The sequence below is a fragment of the Halyomorpha halys genome, unplaced genomic scaffold, assembly GCF_000696795.3.
Source record: "Halyomorpha halys isolate HHAL.00 unplaced genomic scaffold, Hhal_1.1 Scaffold1521.1, whole genome shotgun sequence".
NCBI classification, from domain to species: domain Eukaryota; kingdom Metazoa; phylum Arthropoda; class Insecta; order Hemiptera; family Pentatomidae; genus Halyomorpha; species Halyomorpha halys.
In genome coordinates this window covers 79,369-97,300 of record NW_027114262.1, presented here as the reverse complement: position 1 = coordinate 97,300, position 17,932 = coordinate 79,369, and the positions used below count along the sequence as shown (strand labels likewise).

Genomic DNA, 17,932 nt, shown 5'->3' with positions numbered 1-17,932 from the left:
TTTTCATCCAATAATGATAGAATTTGTCTAGGCCAGTTGCTTATTATCCCTAATCTCTCTGTTTTAGTTTTATATGACTTAAAGGTACCCCATATAGTTTTCCAATGGTTGATCATAAGATTGCGGGCTGGAAAACACTTACTTGCCATTTTTATTTGGAAGAAAGTTGTCTGTATAAAAGTTTTTCCATTGTAGTAAAAGCTGTATTTTGTTTTCTTCTTTCAGCTGCTTCAGTATATCTCCTCACACTATTTGCATGGACTGCCAGTTTCTGCTTCATGTTATCCATAAGCTTCGTTAATTCGAGATTAATTTTAGATACTTGTACGCCTCCAATATGTAAGACAATTATCTTATCTATTTTTGTCCAAAGTTTAATTGAAGCATTCTCTGGGGTCTTTAAGGAATTGGTAATAACACCAATTTTATGGTGCAGTGATTCAATCTTATATAAGAGACTTCTTTTCCATAGAGAGTTCTGGAATTTATTTTCTTTAGTACGGCTTTCTACATTTGATCTTGCCTTAATTAAACATAGTTTTAAATCTACTGTTCTGGCACCTATATATAGCCAATGGCAGATATTTAGGAGAGCTATATCCTGTGATATGCTGTCAGACAAAATTTGGTTCACAGCTTTAACTAGTGAGCAGTGAGTCCTACACTCAATTGTATGACTTTGACTTTTACTGCAATATAGAAGACAATTTGTAACAATTGACAATCTGTACAGATAAAAAGTAGAAATCATGAAGGACATAAGGGTAGTAATAAGTACTCTTGGGAATCAAGTAAAGGTCTATGGAAATTCAGGGAGACTGAAATAAATAAAAAGAGATGTATGTAAAAAAAAAACAGAATTTAATTGAGCCCTTAGGAGAACATGGTTGGGAGTCAAGTACAAAAAAAAGTACATTACACAGAATCTGACCATTTTTTACACTATTTATTACTAAAGGTTATTCTTATGAAGTTAAAAGCATTTGAAGGATTATTTGTTCCTATCCATGTTAAGGTAATTCAGTTATCAAAGATGGAAATTTCTGCTTGAGAGATGTCATGAAGGAGAACATTTGCTGTGTTTGAGATAGGGATAATTTCTTTTTTTTTAGTGATCAGATAAGAACTGCACAATAATCTATCGATCCAAGTTTTTTAAGATTCAGCTTTCTTCATTACTGAAAATGGGTCTTACTTTACTTGCATTAATTTTGTCACATTCAGTGGACTTAACTTTATAATTTTTTATAAACAACATTTTACCATGAAAAATAAATGATAAAAATTCAAGGTTCCTAATTTCTAATTGATCTTATTTTTATAGGCATCCTGTTTGATTCTGCTTAGTCTATATTTTATTGTAGGAATGCTTATATTTGAATTATATAAATATTAAATGCATGAAATATATTGTTTATAAGTTTGTTTTTTTTAATTTGTTTTAGAATTGAAGACGTTTTTCTTCAAAGTAGCTGTAAAAGACCAATTATTTTTATAATGACACCAGGTACTGACCCCTATGCTGATATTATGCATTTGGCAACCAAGCATAACACAAGAAATAAATTACTCATGTCTTCACTTGGTTCAAAAGAAAAATTGGTAACTTTATATTACAATGATTTCAGTGGTTCTTGTTACTAACTATAATGATAGATTTAACTGAACCAGTCTTAAATGATAGGGCTAACCATTAACCAGTCAATTGTGTAGACATTTTTGTTTTATTTTTAGTTTCAAAAATTTGCTTATGACTTTGATTTATTCAATAATATTAGATTATGTTTTATTGGTTTCAATTATAAGTTTATTATGATTTTGATATAACAAGATATTTTTTTTTACATCCCTACTGATAAAATTATCAGAAATTTTGTAGGAGGAATTATAAAGGTAGGATAAAATAAAAAATTTACAAAAGTCACAAATAAACTATAAAAAAAAATAAACAAATTGAATAAATAACTACGTTTAAAGTGGAGGTTATATGAGAATACTCCAGTCTCTATATTGTCATTGCCGGAAGTTTTAACTGTTCAGTATAGACAGTTCTCCTCTTTTTAAGCTCTCCAATACTTTCTACAGTAACAATATTATTTTCCCTAATGATTATCGCCCTGAATGGACCCTCATATCGCTGTATCTCCTTACCCCTGTTAGAACCCAACTTTCTATATTCAATTGTCCAAATTTTGATCGCTCTCATCCTGTCTGTGATCTTTAAATTCTACTGCACCTCCCTCCTAGTTTTTTCTTTTTCGATTATTTGTCATGCTTTCTCCCATAACTTTCTTCAACCAATGTGATTATTGAGTATTACCTCTCCTTCAGCTGTCATGTCCTTATAGTCCCACCGGTGTCTATGAAGCCTAAAGAAGACCTAAAATGGCAAAAACCCCATAACTGCATGCATGGAATGATTATATGCCACAATCACCTTAGGCGTAGCCACGTCCGGTTCTAGTCTCTGGTTGATCTGATATAATCGAAGATGGTCACTCAACGTACCATGAAGCCGCTCTATGCCTCTTGGAGTGTCCTGGTGTGTTGAGATGCCATATTATGTCAAGGTTCTTTATTTCCTTTCGAATCATAGCATTGTCATATTCTCTGCCTGAATCTGATGAGATGCGCTTCGAAAATCCATAGAATTGAAACCACAAGTAGAGAGCTGTCAATACTACTTCCAAAGATATGTCCTGCACTTGGAGCACCATTGCCACCTTACTCAAAAGGTCAATCATGGTCACCCATTTGTACCACTTGCATGTAAATATGTCAATTTGTAAATCTTTGAGAGGTGCATCTGTGGTAGGTGTCTTCTCCTGTCTTCCTTTAGGGGGATGTCTGTCATACTTAGTGCGTAAAGAAACTTCACAGCTTCCTAGAACCTCCGATATAGTCTTCCTCATCCCCCACCAAAAAGTATCTTCTCTTTAAAGTCTGCATAGTATCTGGGATTCCACGGTAATTTGGTTTACCCTGATGATATGCTAGGGTGACTTTTCATTTTTGTTCGTCTTCCAAAAAAATTTCCATCATCAGCTTGCAACGGATGAATGTCCTGTCCATTCCTATGTGTTCATCACACCACAGCCACTTGATCTTCTCCCAAACAGTTTCATTCGGAGTGATCATCACTCTCTGGCCTTTCTTCAGTAGATTGTTAAGTGGGATGAGGTAGTCTGTCATTTCTGGCACAAATCTCCTGTAATAATTCAAAGTTCCTAACAACCTCAGAACTCCCTTCACATCTCTGGACAAGGCCATCTTCCATATAGCTGTGACTTTATCTGCATCGGGTTTCACTCCCTCCCTGGAAATTGTGTGTCCCAAAAAACTAATTTTTTCCTGCACCAACAATAATTTGTCTCCCGACAGTTAAGTTTATCTAGCTATGTGTCCCTCATTTCCACACTAGAAGCACCGAGTTCAGGGTCATTGAGCCACCAGGTGCCCAACTTTCCTCATCCATGACAATTGTGGTCCTCCCGCTGACTGCTGGTTCTGGGTTTTGTTTGACCTGATCTTCTGTCTCTGTTCAGCCTTTTCTTTCTCCCGCTATCCTTTTGCTCTCTTCTTCTTCAGGGCGGCGGAGTAGTCCTAGGCGGATTGTATTCAATTTGAGTCCACCCAGGCTCTTCCATTTCCATTCAGGCATGTCATTCTAAAAAAAAAAATACAATGTCATAGAAATATACAACTTCACTGATATTTACACTCACAACTTGTTATCAAGTCTCTGAACAAACAGAAAAATAAAAATCAAACACTGCAATAGTACTCTCTGGAAGGGAGGTGAGGACACTCCAGTCTGTTATCACACCACTTTTGAAACTTTAACTGTTCTAGGTGAACCGTTCTACATTTTTTTTGTTTTTTTTTACATTTTCGATGGTGACAACATTATGCTCTCTAATAGCGACCTCTCTGAATGGGCCTTTGTACCACTACAGCTCTTTCTCCCTATTAGTTCCCACTTTCCGATACACCACCGTTCCGATTTTAAGGTGACCCATCAAATCAGGGACACTGATGTGTCGTGTCACTCTTCTGCGTTTCTCCTTCTGAATTTTGTTCCTGACTTCATCCCATCTTTCTTTGTACATACGATACAACTATACAAATAACGGCAATATTATTCCCCCCGGTCGCTGTATTCTCCAACGTCCCTGCAGCCTAAAAATAATCTCGAAAGGAGAAAACTCCGTGACCAAGTGTATGGAATGATTGAATGCTGCGATTGTTCGTTCTATCGCTTCGTCGGGATCTAGCCCCTCCCAACTGATATCCCCGCAGGTGATCACTGAGGATGCTATGGAGCCTTTCACTCCCTCCTCGGTTCTTATGTCCCGGGGTTTTAAGGTGTCACACAACCTGTCTGACGAGATTCTATCCGGTATGCCATAAAACTAGAACCGCGTTCGTAGGACTCTTACTTAACTCTGCTTCTGCCGCCCTCTCTTCGCTGGATCCGCCATTGCTAAATGCATCGACCACTGTGACCCACTTGTATCCCTTCCACGTTACCGAATCAGCTTGAAGATCACTGAGTAGTGCTTCTGTAGTGGGTGTCTCCTCCTGTGTCGTTTATGTTAATATTGTAATCCTAAATTTATTAGTAAATATAGAAGGCATATGTTCATATGTTCATATACCCTGTTTTGTCTTTTTTCCGCTAGATTGTGTGCTTGTACCTAGTGTGAGTGTAATGTAATGAGTTTTGTGAGTAATAAAAAACCTTGTCTCTCGAATCTAGTTTTATTTATTAACCAACAGTTTAAGATGGATTTCACAATCTGGCATACGTCACTAGCGATGGTTTCTTGTGTTTCATACCTCTCCAGAAGTATCGATGGCGAAAGCCCGTTAGCATTTCGTTCAGTCCTCAGGCTGGTCTTTCCCTGATGATACGGGAGTGTCATCTCCCTTCGGCGTTCCGCAGCACGGAGATTCTTTCCCATTATCGTACAGATTATTAGATGAGAAAACTCCAGGTTTTTTTACAGATCTTCCATGATCGGAAACTTGAGTTCTCATGCATGAGTTCAATATATACAGTTATCCGTTTTGTTGGTTCCTTAATGCTTTCTATTGTAACTAAGTTGTGCTCCCTCATTGTTGTCACCCCGAATGAACCCTCATATCTCTGAGACTCCTTACCCCTGTTGGAGCTCACCCGACAATAAACGATCGATCGTCCCAATTCCGATTTTTCCCAATGTCCCGGACACCCGCGGTATATCATGCCACGCGATAGGCTTTTACCTTCGCCATCTTCTTCCTTACCTTGTCCCACGTTTTTCGGAGTGCCATGCCATTACCCATAATCTCCTCCCCCATCAACCGCCATGCTTCTATAACGTGTTTCTAATCGCGCTTGCGCTCTCGAAGGCCGAACAGAATTTCAAAGGCCGCTAAAGCTCACTTTGGAACCTCTTTATGCCTCTCCCCTTCTTTTAGGGTATCTTGGGGAGTTTGGATGCCACATTACCTCTAAGGCATTAATTTCATCCCCTCCATTAGCGCCTGAAAGGATCACGCCACCAGGTTCAAGTCATCGGGAAATCCCAGCATCTGTACCAGCCTGTCAATGATTATCCAAGAGGTTTGTATTCCAGAATCCTTAATTACCTTCTCAAGATTCTCCCAGCGTCCACTCTCACAAAAATGTGGTGTGCGGTTGCTCCTCCTCAATTGCATTTACGAGGGTAAGTCAATATTTATTCGCAATTTAGTACTATTTTTGTTTATGTTGGTAGCTCTGTCATTTTGAGCGTTTGACGCATGCTTTGTTTATTTGTTGTTAGCTGCTAGGTTAGTTTCGTTCTCGCTGTTGTGCTGTTAATCATGGTTGCTCCGCTTTCTATTTGCACCAAAGAAGAGCAGCGTTCAGTGATCCGTTTTTTTGTGGTTAAAAGACGTATCAGGGGCCGAAATTCATCGAAGCCTTTCCGTGCCGTATGGGAACAATTTTTTGCCACAACGGAGTGTATACGAATGGATTAAAAAAATAGTCGCACAAGTGTTACGCACGATGAAGGAACCGCTCGACTGTTTACCGCCACATATGAAGAAAATATTGAGCGTTCACGTGAAATGGTGCTCTTAGACAGACGAGTAACTATTGACAAGGTGGAACCTCATCTTAAAATTAGTCACGGTTCTGCCTACTAAATCATCCACAACAAACCTGGGTTTCATAAAGTTTGTGTAAGATGGGTCCCAAAACAACTCACACAGTTCCATAAACAAACGCGCTTGGACACCTGCCAAAACCTTCTTTTATGAGGGCATCATGAAGCTTGTACAACGATGGACCAAGTGCTTTGAAAAGTAAGGGGACTTTGTCGAAAAGTTATGTACTTGTAAGTTACCTATTTGATTACAATACAATTTTATAAGTATATTGCGGATATTAATTGCCTTACCCTTGTATATAACTAGACCTAATAAATCTAGATATTCTTATTTTGCAGGTATAAAGAATTACATTGACAAATAAAAATATAACTTGTCTCTCAGTGTTGTATTTGAATTTCATTTTATTATTATGTATTTTTTAATGATCTTATGACAGAGTATAGAGTATTTTTATTTGTTTCTCTTTTAATATATAAGTCATTTTACTATTATTTGTGATTTTAAACACGCTTCTTTAAGGTTCAAAGAAGTATGGTGTTAGAAGCTATGTCTAAAGGATTATGGGTTGTTTATCAAAACTGCCATTTAGACATAGATTTTGTTATTGAAATTGATAAGCTTTTACAATCAACGACTGAATTAAATGAAAATTTCCGTCTTTGGCTTATAACAGAACTCAGCAATGAGTTTCCATCCAGGGTAGTCAAGTCATCAATCAAAGGTATGTATATAAATAAGTTGAAGCTTGTTTGAATTTTCTAAAATGATTTTTATTCTAAAATTTATCTTCTTGATCAATAATAATACAATTAACAATGAATGTCGTTCTTCTTCTTAGGTTCTACAATACAAGATGGACTTTGGCCTCCCAGACACATTGACCCCACTTCTCTCTATCTAGAGCCATTCCTCTCCAGCCAGTCACTCAAATCCTCCTGAGGTGCTCTTGCATGTCCTTGTACCAGGTTACCAGGTTTTCCAGTGTGTCCTCTCTTTCTTTTTCCAGGGAAAGTTTCTCTTGTGAATTTCTTTGCTATTCTTTTGCTTGGGTTACCTTTCGACATGTCCAAGCCAGCTAATTCTTCTAGACTTAATAAATCCCACAATATCTTCATGTTCATTAAGGCCATCCAATTCTTTATTATTTCTTTTCCCCCTAGTGCCTGATTCACAGATAATTTGTTGTGCTGTTTGTTATTCAACCATTGCTTTAAATATTTCCAATGTCTGAGCTACTTCAAATTTATTTTTAACAAGTAAATAAAAATTTTGGGGGTATGTATGCATTACCTTTAATACCATTGCTGTTCTGGTCTGAGATGTCATAAATGGTCTTCTGATGTGCTTGCCCATCACTCATAAAATACTCTATTCATAATCATTTAGTCCTGCAATAGTAACTACATTAGGCATACCATCAAGTAATAATTTCAGGAAATTTTTGTTCAATATTTTGCTTCCATTTTAATCGAAAATGACTGATCCTTTGTCAATCATTTGACATGTGAGTAGTAGCTCCACTATCAAATATTCAGTCATAATCCTAAATTGAATCAGTTGATTAAGCTGCCGCTAGAAGAGGATATAAATCATGATTTCTTTTATCAAATGATTTTTTTATTAAAACCGCCTGATTTCAATTTGTTCCGAGTCCTTTTAATGGGGGCAATGAGGCAATTTGTGTATTATTCTGTTGCAAGAATAGCATTTCATTTCATTATTCTTCTGCAATAAAAAAGGCACAATCATCTGTTTTATTTTTGAATTCATTATGTAAGTAATACTAATGTTCTAACTTAATCCACAATAAGTGAGATCTTAGAAGCATTAATTGCCACAATCATTAGATCATAATCCTCACTTAATCCAACCAAAATAATAACAGAAATAAACTCATCATCAAGAGGGAAACCAATGTTTTGTAATTTATTTGATAAAGAATTTATTTCATTTAAATAGCTTTTCATGTTACCATATCAAGTAACATAAACCTTAAAAAGTTTCCCAAGTAAAAACAATCTTCTTCCTAGACCTTTATCTTCATAGGTGTTTTCTAGTTTTTGCCATACTTCCCTAGCAGTCTTAATTCCTATTAGAACTAGGTAAAGCATTATTAAATCATTAAATCAATCAATCAACATCCTACAAGAAGAAATAACCACAATTAATATGAAAATCCCAAGGAAGAATAAATGCATGCGGATAGAAATGAAATTCCAGGAATTACTGAGGGTGAAGGGAGAAAGATTAGAACTGATGGATAATTTCAAATATTTAGGTGTTCATCTTAATAAAAACAGTTATATCAATGAAGAAGTGACTCAGAGAATTGGAGTAGCTGGGAGAATATTTTTATTGCTTACATTTCTCCTTATCTTTTCATGCTTCTCCGAACTGTGAACCTTCACCATGAAATACAAGAGCAGAACTCAATCCATAGAAATGCTCTACCTTTGCAAAGTGGATGATAGGATCTGGAACACATCATATGGGCTAGCCTCAATATTAAACCAGCCAAAACTATCTTCAGGAACAAAATAAGTTGTTTTGGACACCTCCTTAGTACGTATCACCAAAGAATTAAGGAGACTAAGAGGAAGTACTAAGTCTTGGGAAGACAGTGTCTAAGAGGTAGGTCAAAAAGAGTAGTATGAATTGTTGTAGAAGAGGGTTAGCTCAAGAAGGAGGCACCTGGTTCAGGCTCTACAAGCAGTCTCTTAAAACTGCATAGGGATACTTGAGGAGAGAAGATTAGGATGATAAAATTTGCATAATATTTTTTGTATATTTCTTCTAAACATTACTGTGTTTAGTACTTATTTTAAGATTCTGTGAAATACCTGGTTTGAATACTTCGAAAAATTATATCTTCTAACAAGGGCGCACCCAGGATCAAAACTAGGAGGGGGCGAGCCATAGTCAATCAAATTGTGACATTTCAGCACGGAAAAGGCATATGAAACCAAAATTTTATAAACATATATAACTTTTGAAGTGCTTTATTAGTTATTACAATTAGTGTATGCTTGAAAAACATTTTTTTAAAGAAATTAATAATTTTTTCCCTTCTAGAATGGGGCAGCTGCCCCCTGCTGGGTACGCCTATTTCTTCTAATGAAATAAAGTTAATAATTAGAGATTAAATTGTATCACTTTTATAACATAAGTAAATGAATAAAATATGTTAAATTTGAAAAAAAGATAAACAACTTGATGAAAGCAGTAGAAAATTTTAATTGGTTTGGAGTGATGACTAAATGCAGTTGACTGAAACTACTGAAATTCTCTGACTTATTAATTGATATTTTGATCATTGGATAACCATCATTCTAGGTATTGATCTTCAAGACTTTTGCTTGGCTAGCAACTGGAATTCTTTATTGATGGAGGGATTGCCAGCTTATACCAGTTACAACTCATTCTTGTCCCAGTCAATTTGACTTTTTTGAAAAGTTCTTCTTGATTTCCCTTTGTTGCCCTCATTTGTTTTTGTACAACAAACTAAAAGTCTTCATGATATGACCCTTGGGCATTAACACACTATTGCCAGCATTTTTTCCATTGTTCATAGGGTCCCTGGAGCTCTTCACACAGAAGGGTGTTAAGGGAAATATATGAATTGTGTTGAATTAATTCCTTTTCAGATCTCTGATTCAGGGAAAGAAAAAGAAGTCACAGGGAGCTAAGTCAAGGCTGTAGAATAGGTAGTGTTTCCAACTTTGATGGCTATGAGTGACTTGTGAGAGGGTGCGTTGTCATGAAGAAGAACCCAATCAATTGTCTTTGATCTCTGGCATACTCGATCCTTTAAAATGGCACAGTACTCTGGTATACAACTGTCTAGTAATAATTTTCATCATTTCGACTTGTTCAAGGTCTTTCAGCAGTCATCATTTTCAACAACATCACGGCTATCTTTGAACCTCTTGTGCTACATGAAAACCATTGCATGTAACATGACTTATTCTTTGTAGACCTTTTGAATCATACCTTAAGTCTAAAGTCAATTGAATCATACCTAAGCTTTACTACTTTTTTTTTCAGTTTTATGCATAAGTTTATATTATAAAGCTACTCCAAATGGTGCTGCATTTTTGATTCTCCTAGTTTATCAATTGAGTACACTCTATGAGTTTAGCCCCTAGTGTGGTCGGTTAGCTAATAGAAATGGCATCCCTATACTTTACCCTTTCTGTAAAACCGGTCTGTGCAACTTCCCCTACTTAGGGAAAAAAAGTCTTGAAACTTTCAACTGAAAGTTGAAGAACAGTTTTCTTGAAACTGAGAACACACCTTGTATTTTGTCCCCTCTACACTTACACTCACTTTTATTTGCTTAGCAAGGATGTTAATTCTTTTAGTTTCTTATCATTTTCTTCCATATTTGCCATATCTTAAGAAATTGGTTTTCAGCAGTGCCACCCAATCTTCTTGAAACCTTGGTTAAAATCTTCTCAAGTGAATGTATCAATTTTCTAAGTAGCTCAGTGGTTGCGAACAGTCTTACCATTCTGAGATATATTGGCGGTGCTAGTTCGAATCTGGACTGGGGCGTTGTCTATTTTTATTGAGTGGTGGTCCCACAAAATGAAAAACTTCGACCCCCACCATGGTGAAAATAATGGGAATACAAATAAATTAATACCTGGCTGTATGGAAAATTCCAATGCCATTAAAATATGAAGAAAAAACAAAGACAATTTGTTTTATTAGTAGAAATAAGATCGGGAATACTCTATGCTTATGTTAACTGATCCAGTAATTCTATTTGTAACCTGTAAATGTTTATCATAAACTTTAATGAATAAATATATTCTGAAACTAAAAGTTGTGTAAATGGAGCTATATGTTAAAACTTTCAACAAAATGTTACTGGTAATAATAACATTTGCCTTGAGTGGTCTTTATACTTTTAGTATAATAGCCATATACTTTATATGTATATATTTTTTTTCAGTAACTACTGAGACATCTGATGATTTTAAAACCAAGATGGAGGATACATACACCAAAACCAGTGAAGAATATTTGAATTCATTTAATTATCCTGCACTCAAACCAATACTATATGCTTTAACATTATTTCATTGCATTATATTAGTAAGAAAATTTTAAATATTATAAAATAAGAACTAGAGTATAGTTGAACTGATATTTTAAGTTAACAATATTTACAATATAATATTTGTTTGTTATTGTTACAATTTTAAGTGAAAAAATATGAGGAAGATGTGTGAAATTTTCAATAAAGTTTTATGTAACTATTTTTGTAGAAGCTCTAAGGATAATGTTGGGCCTGTTTACTTTCTTTTCTCCTGATAGTGATATTTGTTTATTGTTAGGGGACACATTTTATTAAAGGTCTTACAGATGACATAGGTATCACTTGTCTCAGATAAAGGTGAAATTCTGTTTTATTAAAATTTATGTTGAAAATCATTTTCCTAGGTTGTATTAGATTACAGTTTTATTCTAGGTGATCAACTTCTTGGTTATTATGCCCTTTTTACTTTACTTATGTTATTACTTCCCCTTGTGGTACTTGCCCATTTTTGTGTACATTTCTTGACTTAGTTTATTAGACAGTGGAAGCTCAGTCCACATGGAATCCCAACTTTTCCAGACTCTGTTATTTAAAAATGCCTTTACATCTTTTCTACCTTACATCTGTTCATAAAATTGGAATGGTGGAATATTCATTTTAGCTACATCCTTAGCCGCTTTATATGCTGCCTCATTTCTAAGTATTCCTGGGTGTCCTGATGTCCAGAGAAAGATTACCTTTTCCTTAAGATGTTTTAACATTTCTATGTAATTGTGAATTTTGTCTATTGTGGGTCCGTTTTTATTATAGTTTGATAAACTCTGGAGAGCAAACATTGAGTCTGAACAAATTAATATTTTTGAGTATTTATTGTTCAGCAATGAACAAATAGCTGTTGAAATTGTCTGCATTTCAGCTGTATATTGTAATATTTAAAAAATTATTTAAAACAAATAAAAAGGAAAATTAATAGTTTTCAGTTATTCTCATATCTAAAGTATACATTTGAAGATGACAAGGTCAAATAAAAAGATTAAATATTAAATAAATATGAGAATTTTCATTTTATTATATATAATATTATAGACTCTTAATCTCAGGGTGGGTTTCTAGGCAATCAGAACACTTATTTTTAATAACACTTAATTAAATTAATATCTATTTTTACAATGTATTTAAATTTAGGTAGAAAAAAACTAACCAACTTACACTCTTCTTTTGATAGTTGATGACTCTTGATTAAGATAATAACTATTTACTCATAAAAGAATATATTACAATATATAATTGAATATGAGAGTAATTTATATCTTTTAGGCGTCCTGTTTATTATTATTGCGAGACCAGCATTTTCATTTTGTTTGGAATTGTCCTTGTAAATTATTTCATGATCTGAGTGTTTGTATTTTCTTGAGGAATTCAAGGTTATTTGAACCACACTCTTAAGTTTTAAAGTAAAATCTATTTTACAAGGCTGCTATTTCCACAGAGGTAATCTATAGATGCTTAATTGTTTGTAGATGCTCGATTGTCGAAAATTTATGTCTGAAGCCTGCTTGTTCATAAGGATGATTTTCATAAATATCTGGGATTAATCTATTTTTAATAATACTTTATTAATTGAGGAAGAGAGCATTATTATTCTATAATTGTCAATGTCTTTGGGATCTCCTTTTTTATTTCACACGTAATCCTCTTCCTTACCACCTTCTGATTTTACAGTGTTAAATCTTTTCTTTAGGAGACTTGTTTTGAATTCTATTTAATTCTTCCCTTCTATTGATTATCTTTATGGTGGTGCCTAAAAGATTATGGATCTTTGTTGTTTTTGCAGATTCTTTAATAATAGCTTCCAGTAGATTATAATGTTGCTGTAGTGTTGTATCTTTATTAATGTCATTAATTGCTAATAGACTTTCAAAAGCTTCTATAAATTGGCTCTTCTGCCCTTTGCTTACTTTTAATATTTTTTTGTTTATATAGAAACATCTTAAAAATATCCTCATTTGCCCAATATTAATCTGTAATCTGATTGGACATTGAAATTTTACTGAATCTTTATATTGTCTTGAAAAAGATTTTTCCTAGTCTCATAAGCTGGTTATTCTATTGCTGGCTGCATCCAGTGAATTTTCGTTGAATCTGTTCCTTTCCCCCCTAAAAAAAAATTCTTGTGCTTAAAGTTCTTCTAAGCTGAAAATTTGACTATTTATAATTAATTTATCATACCTTATGTCAGATTTAAGTAATCCGATTTTTGCCGTTGTTGTTTGAATTTATATAAATTCGGGGTCGGGGGTCTCATTTCCTGATGCCCCCCCTTGCCGCGAACATCGGAATACCCCGAAGATGCTGCGACTGCAATGCCGCCCCAGCCTGCATTATGCAAGCTAGGACCTGGCCTACCACTACCATCACGCTGGAGTCCAGGATACGCTGGCCAGCCACGGAGGAACGAATACGTCTCTTCAGACACCAGGCGAGGATACATGGTGTTCACCATATTCGCCAACCGCTGAACTTGCACGGAAGCGGCTAGGATACGTCACCGCGGCGGCGAAGATGTCACTCAGATAAGCCAATAGAATATATGAGATCCCAATGCTCTATTGTTACACTATTATAGATAAAGATTACTGAACTAACACACTAATATAGTTGCCCCTTCAGGGAATCAATACTTTTAAATTTCAAAGAAATATATATGCATGTTTACAATCAGAAAGGTCTCACAATTTCCAGCCCCCCTTTTCCACACATTAATTTTAATCATAAAATTACACTCGGGACACCTGCAGTATAGCACGAGCAGGTCCCGATGTAAACACCTTATAATAGCTTTACAATTATTTTTCTTAGCTTCTAATAAGTAGGTGAATAGTTGTTCTCTTATTCTTTTAATTTCTAGCAGGAAATCTTCTTTGATATATTCGTTCTATTTTGAAGATGTTCAGACGATTTTAGTATTTTCTTTTGTTACCAGATTTTTAGTTGTCACTGCATTAAATTTTATTAGCACAGGACTTGTTTCTTTATTATAATTTGTTTTTTGGGAAAAAAATCAATGTACTGCAACTGGGGGAGTAGATTCATTTGTTTAAAAATATTTTATATTTCACTGAGCATAGATTTATAAGTTTTCCCCTTTATTCCAAATATTAGAATATTATATTTATGTTTTTCTTTATCACCTCTTATTTTAGATGGCTCCATTTTCTCCTTTAATTTGAATATATCTTCTTTAACAACTTTTAATCATGCTTAAGTTTTCTTTAATTGCAATTACATGTTGTCCTAAATTATCTAATTTACTTAATTTCTGCAAAATTTTGTTCAATTTTCTTTCCATTTTGATGAATAAATTTAAACAGTTTTACTTATGTAAATCAGATGATATTGTTTTGAACCTGGCAGTTAGTTATTAGTAGGATCAGCTGTTGGAATTAAATATCTTTCCTCCTATCGACCACTTACCATTAACCGTGCACTTATATTTCTCTTCTTGTATTTTTTTTTTTTTAGAGTAATTATATTGGAACCAGATTTTTCTGTTTTTTAACAAACAACCGATATTCCTCACTTAAAATATCTGTTTGAGGAAATTTCCTTTCTCTCATCTTCCCTTCTCTATATTGTTGTTCACTGTCCTCCTCATGTCCAATTTGATCCAATGTTTGAATTTTCTCTTTTCATCTATGTCCCCCTATTCAACAATGTAATGATATCTGAGGACTTCAACACCAATCTATCCTCTAAATCTCCTGATAAATCACACCTTATAGACCTCTTCCATTCCCTAGATTTTGTTATTGTTTACTTACACAAGAGCACGGCTAGACCTTTTCATTATAGAATCCTCCCAAAACCTTTCCTTCTCTCAGATTCCAGTGCCTTTCCTCTCCCATTATGATCTCATCCAGAATTTTTATAACATCCCAACTCCTAACCTAATTTATAAAAAAATTTCTTTGCAGGAACTTTAGGAATTAAAAGCTATGTACTAATAAGTGCATTAGAGGGCGTATTAATATCGAATCGTGAGTTTGGCTTAGGCACAAATCGTACCACGTTAATTCAATTGTGTCTATATTTCTTTATTACTAAAGTATGTAATAATGATCTGTTTAAATAAAAAAAATGAATAAATCTGCTCTTTGAAATGAAGTACTGTCACTAGACCCACGGTTGTGCAAGGAAGTGATTTGATCAGAATCGTGCTAGACCACTAGATTTTTCTCCACTAGACGAACTGGGAGTTCTTACCCTGGAGGGTTCTCGAACCCAAAGGATTGACTTATGGCTACAGTAACAGAGTAAATAATTATCTGTCAAAGCCGGATTCGAATCTGGCTCCTTTGAGTTTTCACGAGTAGCGCAGTACCTTGCACTAGGCTACGCCATTTCATTTAATGTATCTATGAAAGTAAAATTAATTTATGTAATATTTATTTGAAACATAACTTCTTTTCTCATTCATGGTAAAACCCCGCATATAATGTGGCAGTCTATTTCCGTCAAAATTTTCTGACAAAAAACATCTCGTCTTATATTCAGGCAAATAAGATTATATGTTACGGAAAATCCCTATTTTTTTAGTTTATTAAATTACCAAGAATTTTAGAACCGCATTTATTTTTTTTTATTTTAAAGAATGCTATACAACCGTTTTTATTCATGGATATTTCTCCTGTAGACCTACTCCTCTCTGTCCCCAAATCCAGTATCATCGACTATAGCCCAGACCAAAGTCCTATTAAAATAGTCAAACTATACCTTCCTTTTATCTTTCCAATTCTTTTGCACATTCATAATTATTCCCACCTAAAGTCTATTTTTCCTACAGCCTGGAAATAAATAATAGTCCGTCCATTAAATTAAGTTTCTGTTCCCTTCTTAGTCTCCGATTTCAGACCTATCTCCATTTTTCCCAATCATTCATAAACATAGGAATTTGGTCAGGGCCATAGTCATTAGTACTGGATTTGAGGACAGAGGGGAGTAGTTTTTATGTTCAAAATGGGTTTGGGGGATGGAAACAAGTGCAATGAGAGAAGTGGATTGCCAAAAAAGAAATTTAATTTACCTGGAAAAACAGGATAATTTTACAGGATTTGGAGTTTATTACAGATAGATTTTTAAGGATTCTCCATTAGGACTTATAATCAGAGGCTTGATATATAAAAAGTCTTGTTTTATTATTACAGAGTTGAGGTAGATTAATAGTTGAGGAGATGAAGAAATTATTTGCGTTTAAATGAGGTTACTAAAGAGGTTATATTGATTGTTGTGGGTAAGGAACTCAAGAACGAGGTAGCACGAATTTTAAAAATTTTTTAGAAGGAAACTGTTTTATGAGAAGGACTTTTTTTGAGTGTTGGGATCTCATATTTAATGAGTGGAACAGAAGAACATGGAGTAAACCAATTCAGGATGTTGGCTAAAAAAAAAAGATAAAGCTTTTTAGTTTTAAGACACTAAAGAGATACTGGTACTGGTATGTGGTGGGGGGGAACAAGTTCGGCAAGTGGGCCTACTGGTCCTTTTTGCCAACCCCTGATGGCTGTCTAGGTTGTCACCACGTACTAACCTAGGTGGGAGTGTCAAGATTCATTCTTCAGGAAATATAATCATTCCAGGATAGGTGCTGATCAAAACTCACTCCAAGGTTTTTAACTGAGGTGTGGAATTGAATAGTTAGGTGATTGAGGTAGAGTAGACGCTAGTGAGGAAGGGAATTAAGTAGGTATTTGGTACCGATGAGAATGCCCTTAGTTTTTTCAATGTTGATCCTGAGACCATTGCTTTCTGCATGGAATGATCATTGATACTATCTATATCGTTTTGCAGCTTGCGGATCACTTACAGCATTTTGGCAGGATAAAAGGATAGGTAAATTTGTAAGTCATCAGCGTATAGGTGGCATTTTGAATGGAGAATATAATCAGGGAAATCAATAATATATATTGAGAAAAGGGTTGGTGTGAGTGAGGAATCCTAAAGAACACCATGTATTAGTAGAAGAGAGGAGGAAGAGGGTTTAATGGGAATTGTGAACGTTTGGGAATGAAGTGACAAGAAGAAAGGAAACCACTTTAAGGCACTGGTTAATAGGGAGAGGTTTTGGAGTTGGGAAAGGAGGATGTTATAATGAACTGAAACAAAGGCTTTTGAGAAATTGAAAAGAATAAGGATAGTGATTTTTTGTTTGTCAATAGGGGTTTGAAGGTCTTGGCTAATTTTCACACAGCTGATTGAGTGAAGTATTGGGACTGGAAAGGAATGAGGAGACCTCTTTGTTCAAGAAAAGTGTAAATGGACTATTCTTTCTAACTTTCAATAATGTTGGGTAACATTTTTCACCATTCAATGAACCGTTTTTTAAGATAAAAAAATCCAAAGATGTGTTAAAATAGTTTGTTATGTGAATGGAAATAATAGATTGATAGCTTTGATCATTTTAATTGAAAGAAAAATCATGTAAATGTGTTAGTCACAATGTACAACTTTTTTTTTTGGCTCAAGTCCTCCATTGAGGACCTATACAGAATGTAAAAATAATTAGCAATGAAGCCGCTGTGGCCTCTTTTAACCCAATTAGTAAAATGAAAAATATTATTTATGAAAAGTCATCAAAATGTCAAGATATATAATAGAAGAAATGTAAAGGTTTGAAGCTTCAGCTTGTTGTAATTATTTTATTTTGTCTTGATGTGCTTAATTAAGTAAATGAGAGATTTTCAATAA

The 17,932-nt window shown here is 34.6% G+C and overlaps 1 protein-coding gene across 2 annotated transcripts in view; it reads left to right on the top strand.

Annotated features, from left to right (window-relative positions):
* Positions 1-1,445: 1,445 nt before the first annotated feature.
* LOC106689911 (dynein axonemal heavy chain 10) overlaps positions 1,446-17,932 on the top strand; it is a gene marked incomplete at its 5' end in the record, with an annotated part of 85,556 nt that continues 69,069 nt past the window's right edge. For both annotated transcript variants that reach the window (XM_067051474.1, XM_067051473.1), the window contains 3 exon segments: positions 1,446-1,602; positions 6,664-6,865; positions 11,102-11,244. In XM_067051474.1, coding sequence (XP_066907575.1) covers positions 1,446-1,602; positions 6,664-6,865; positions 11,102-11,244 — 502 coding nt within the window.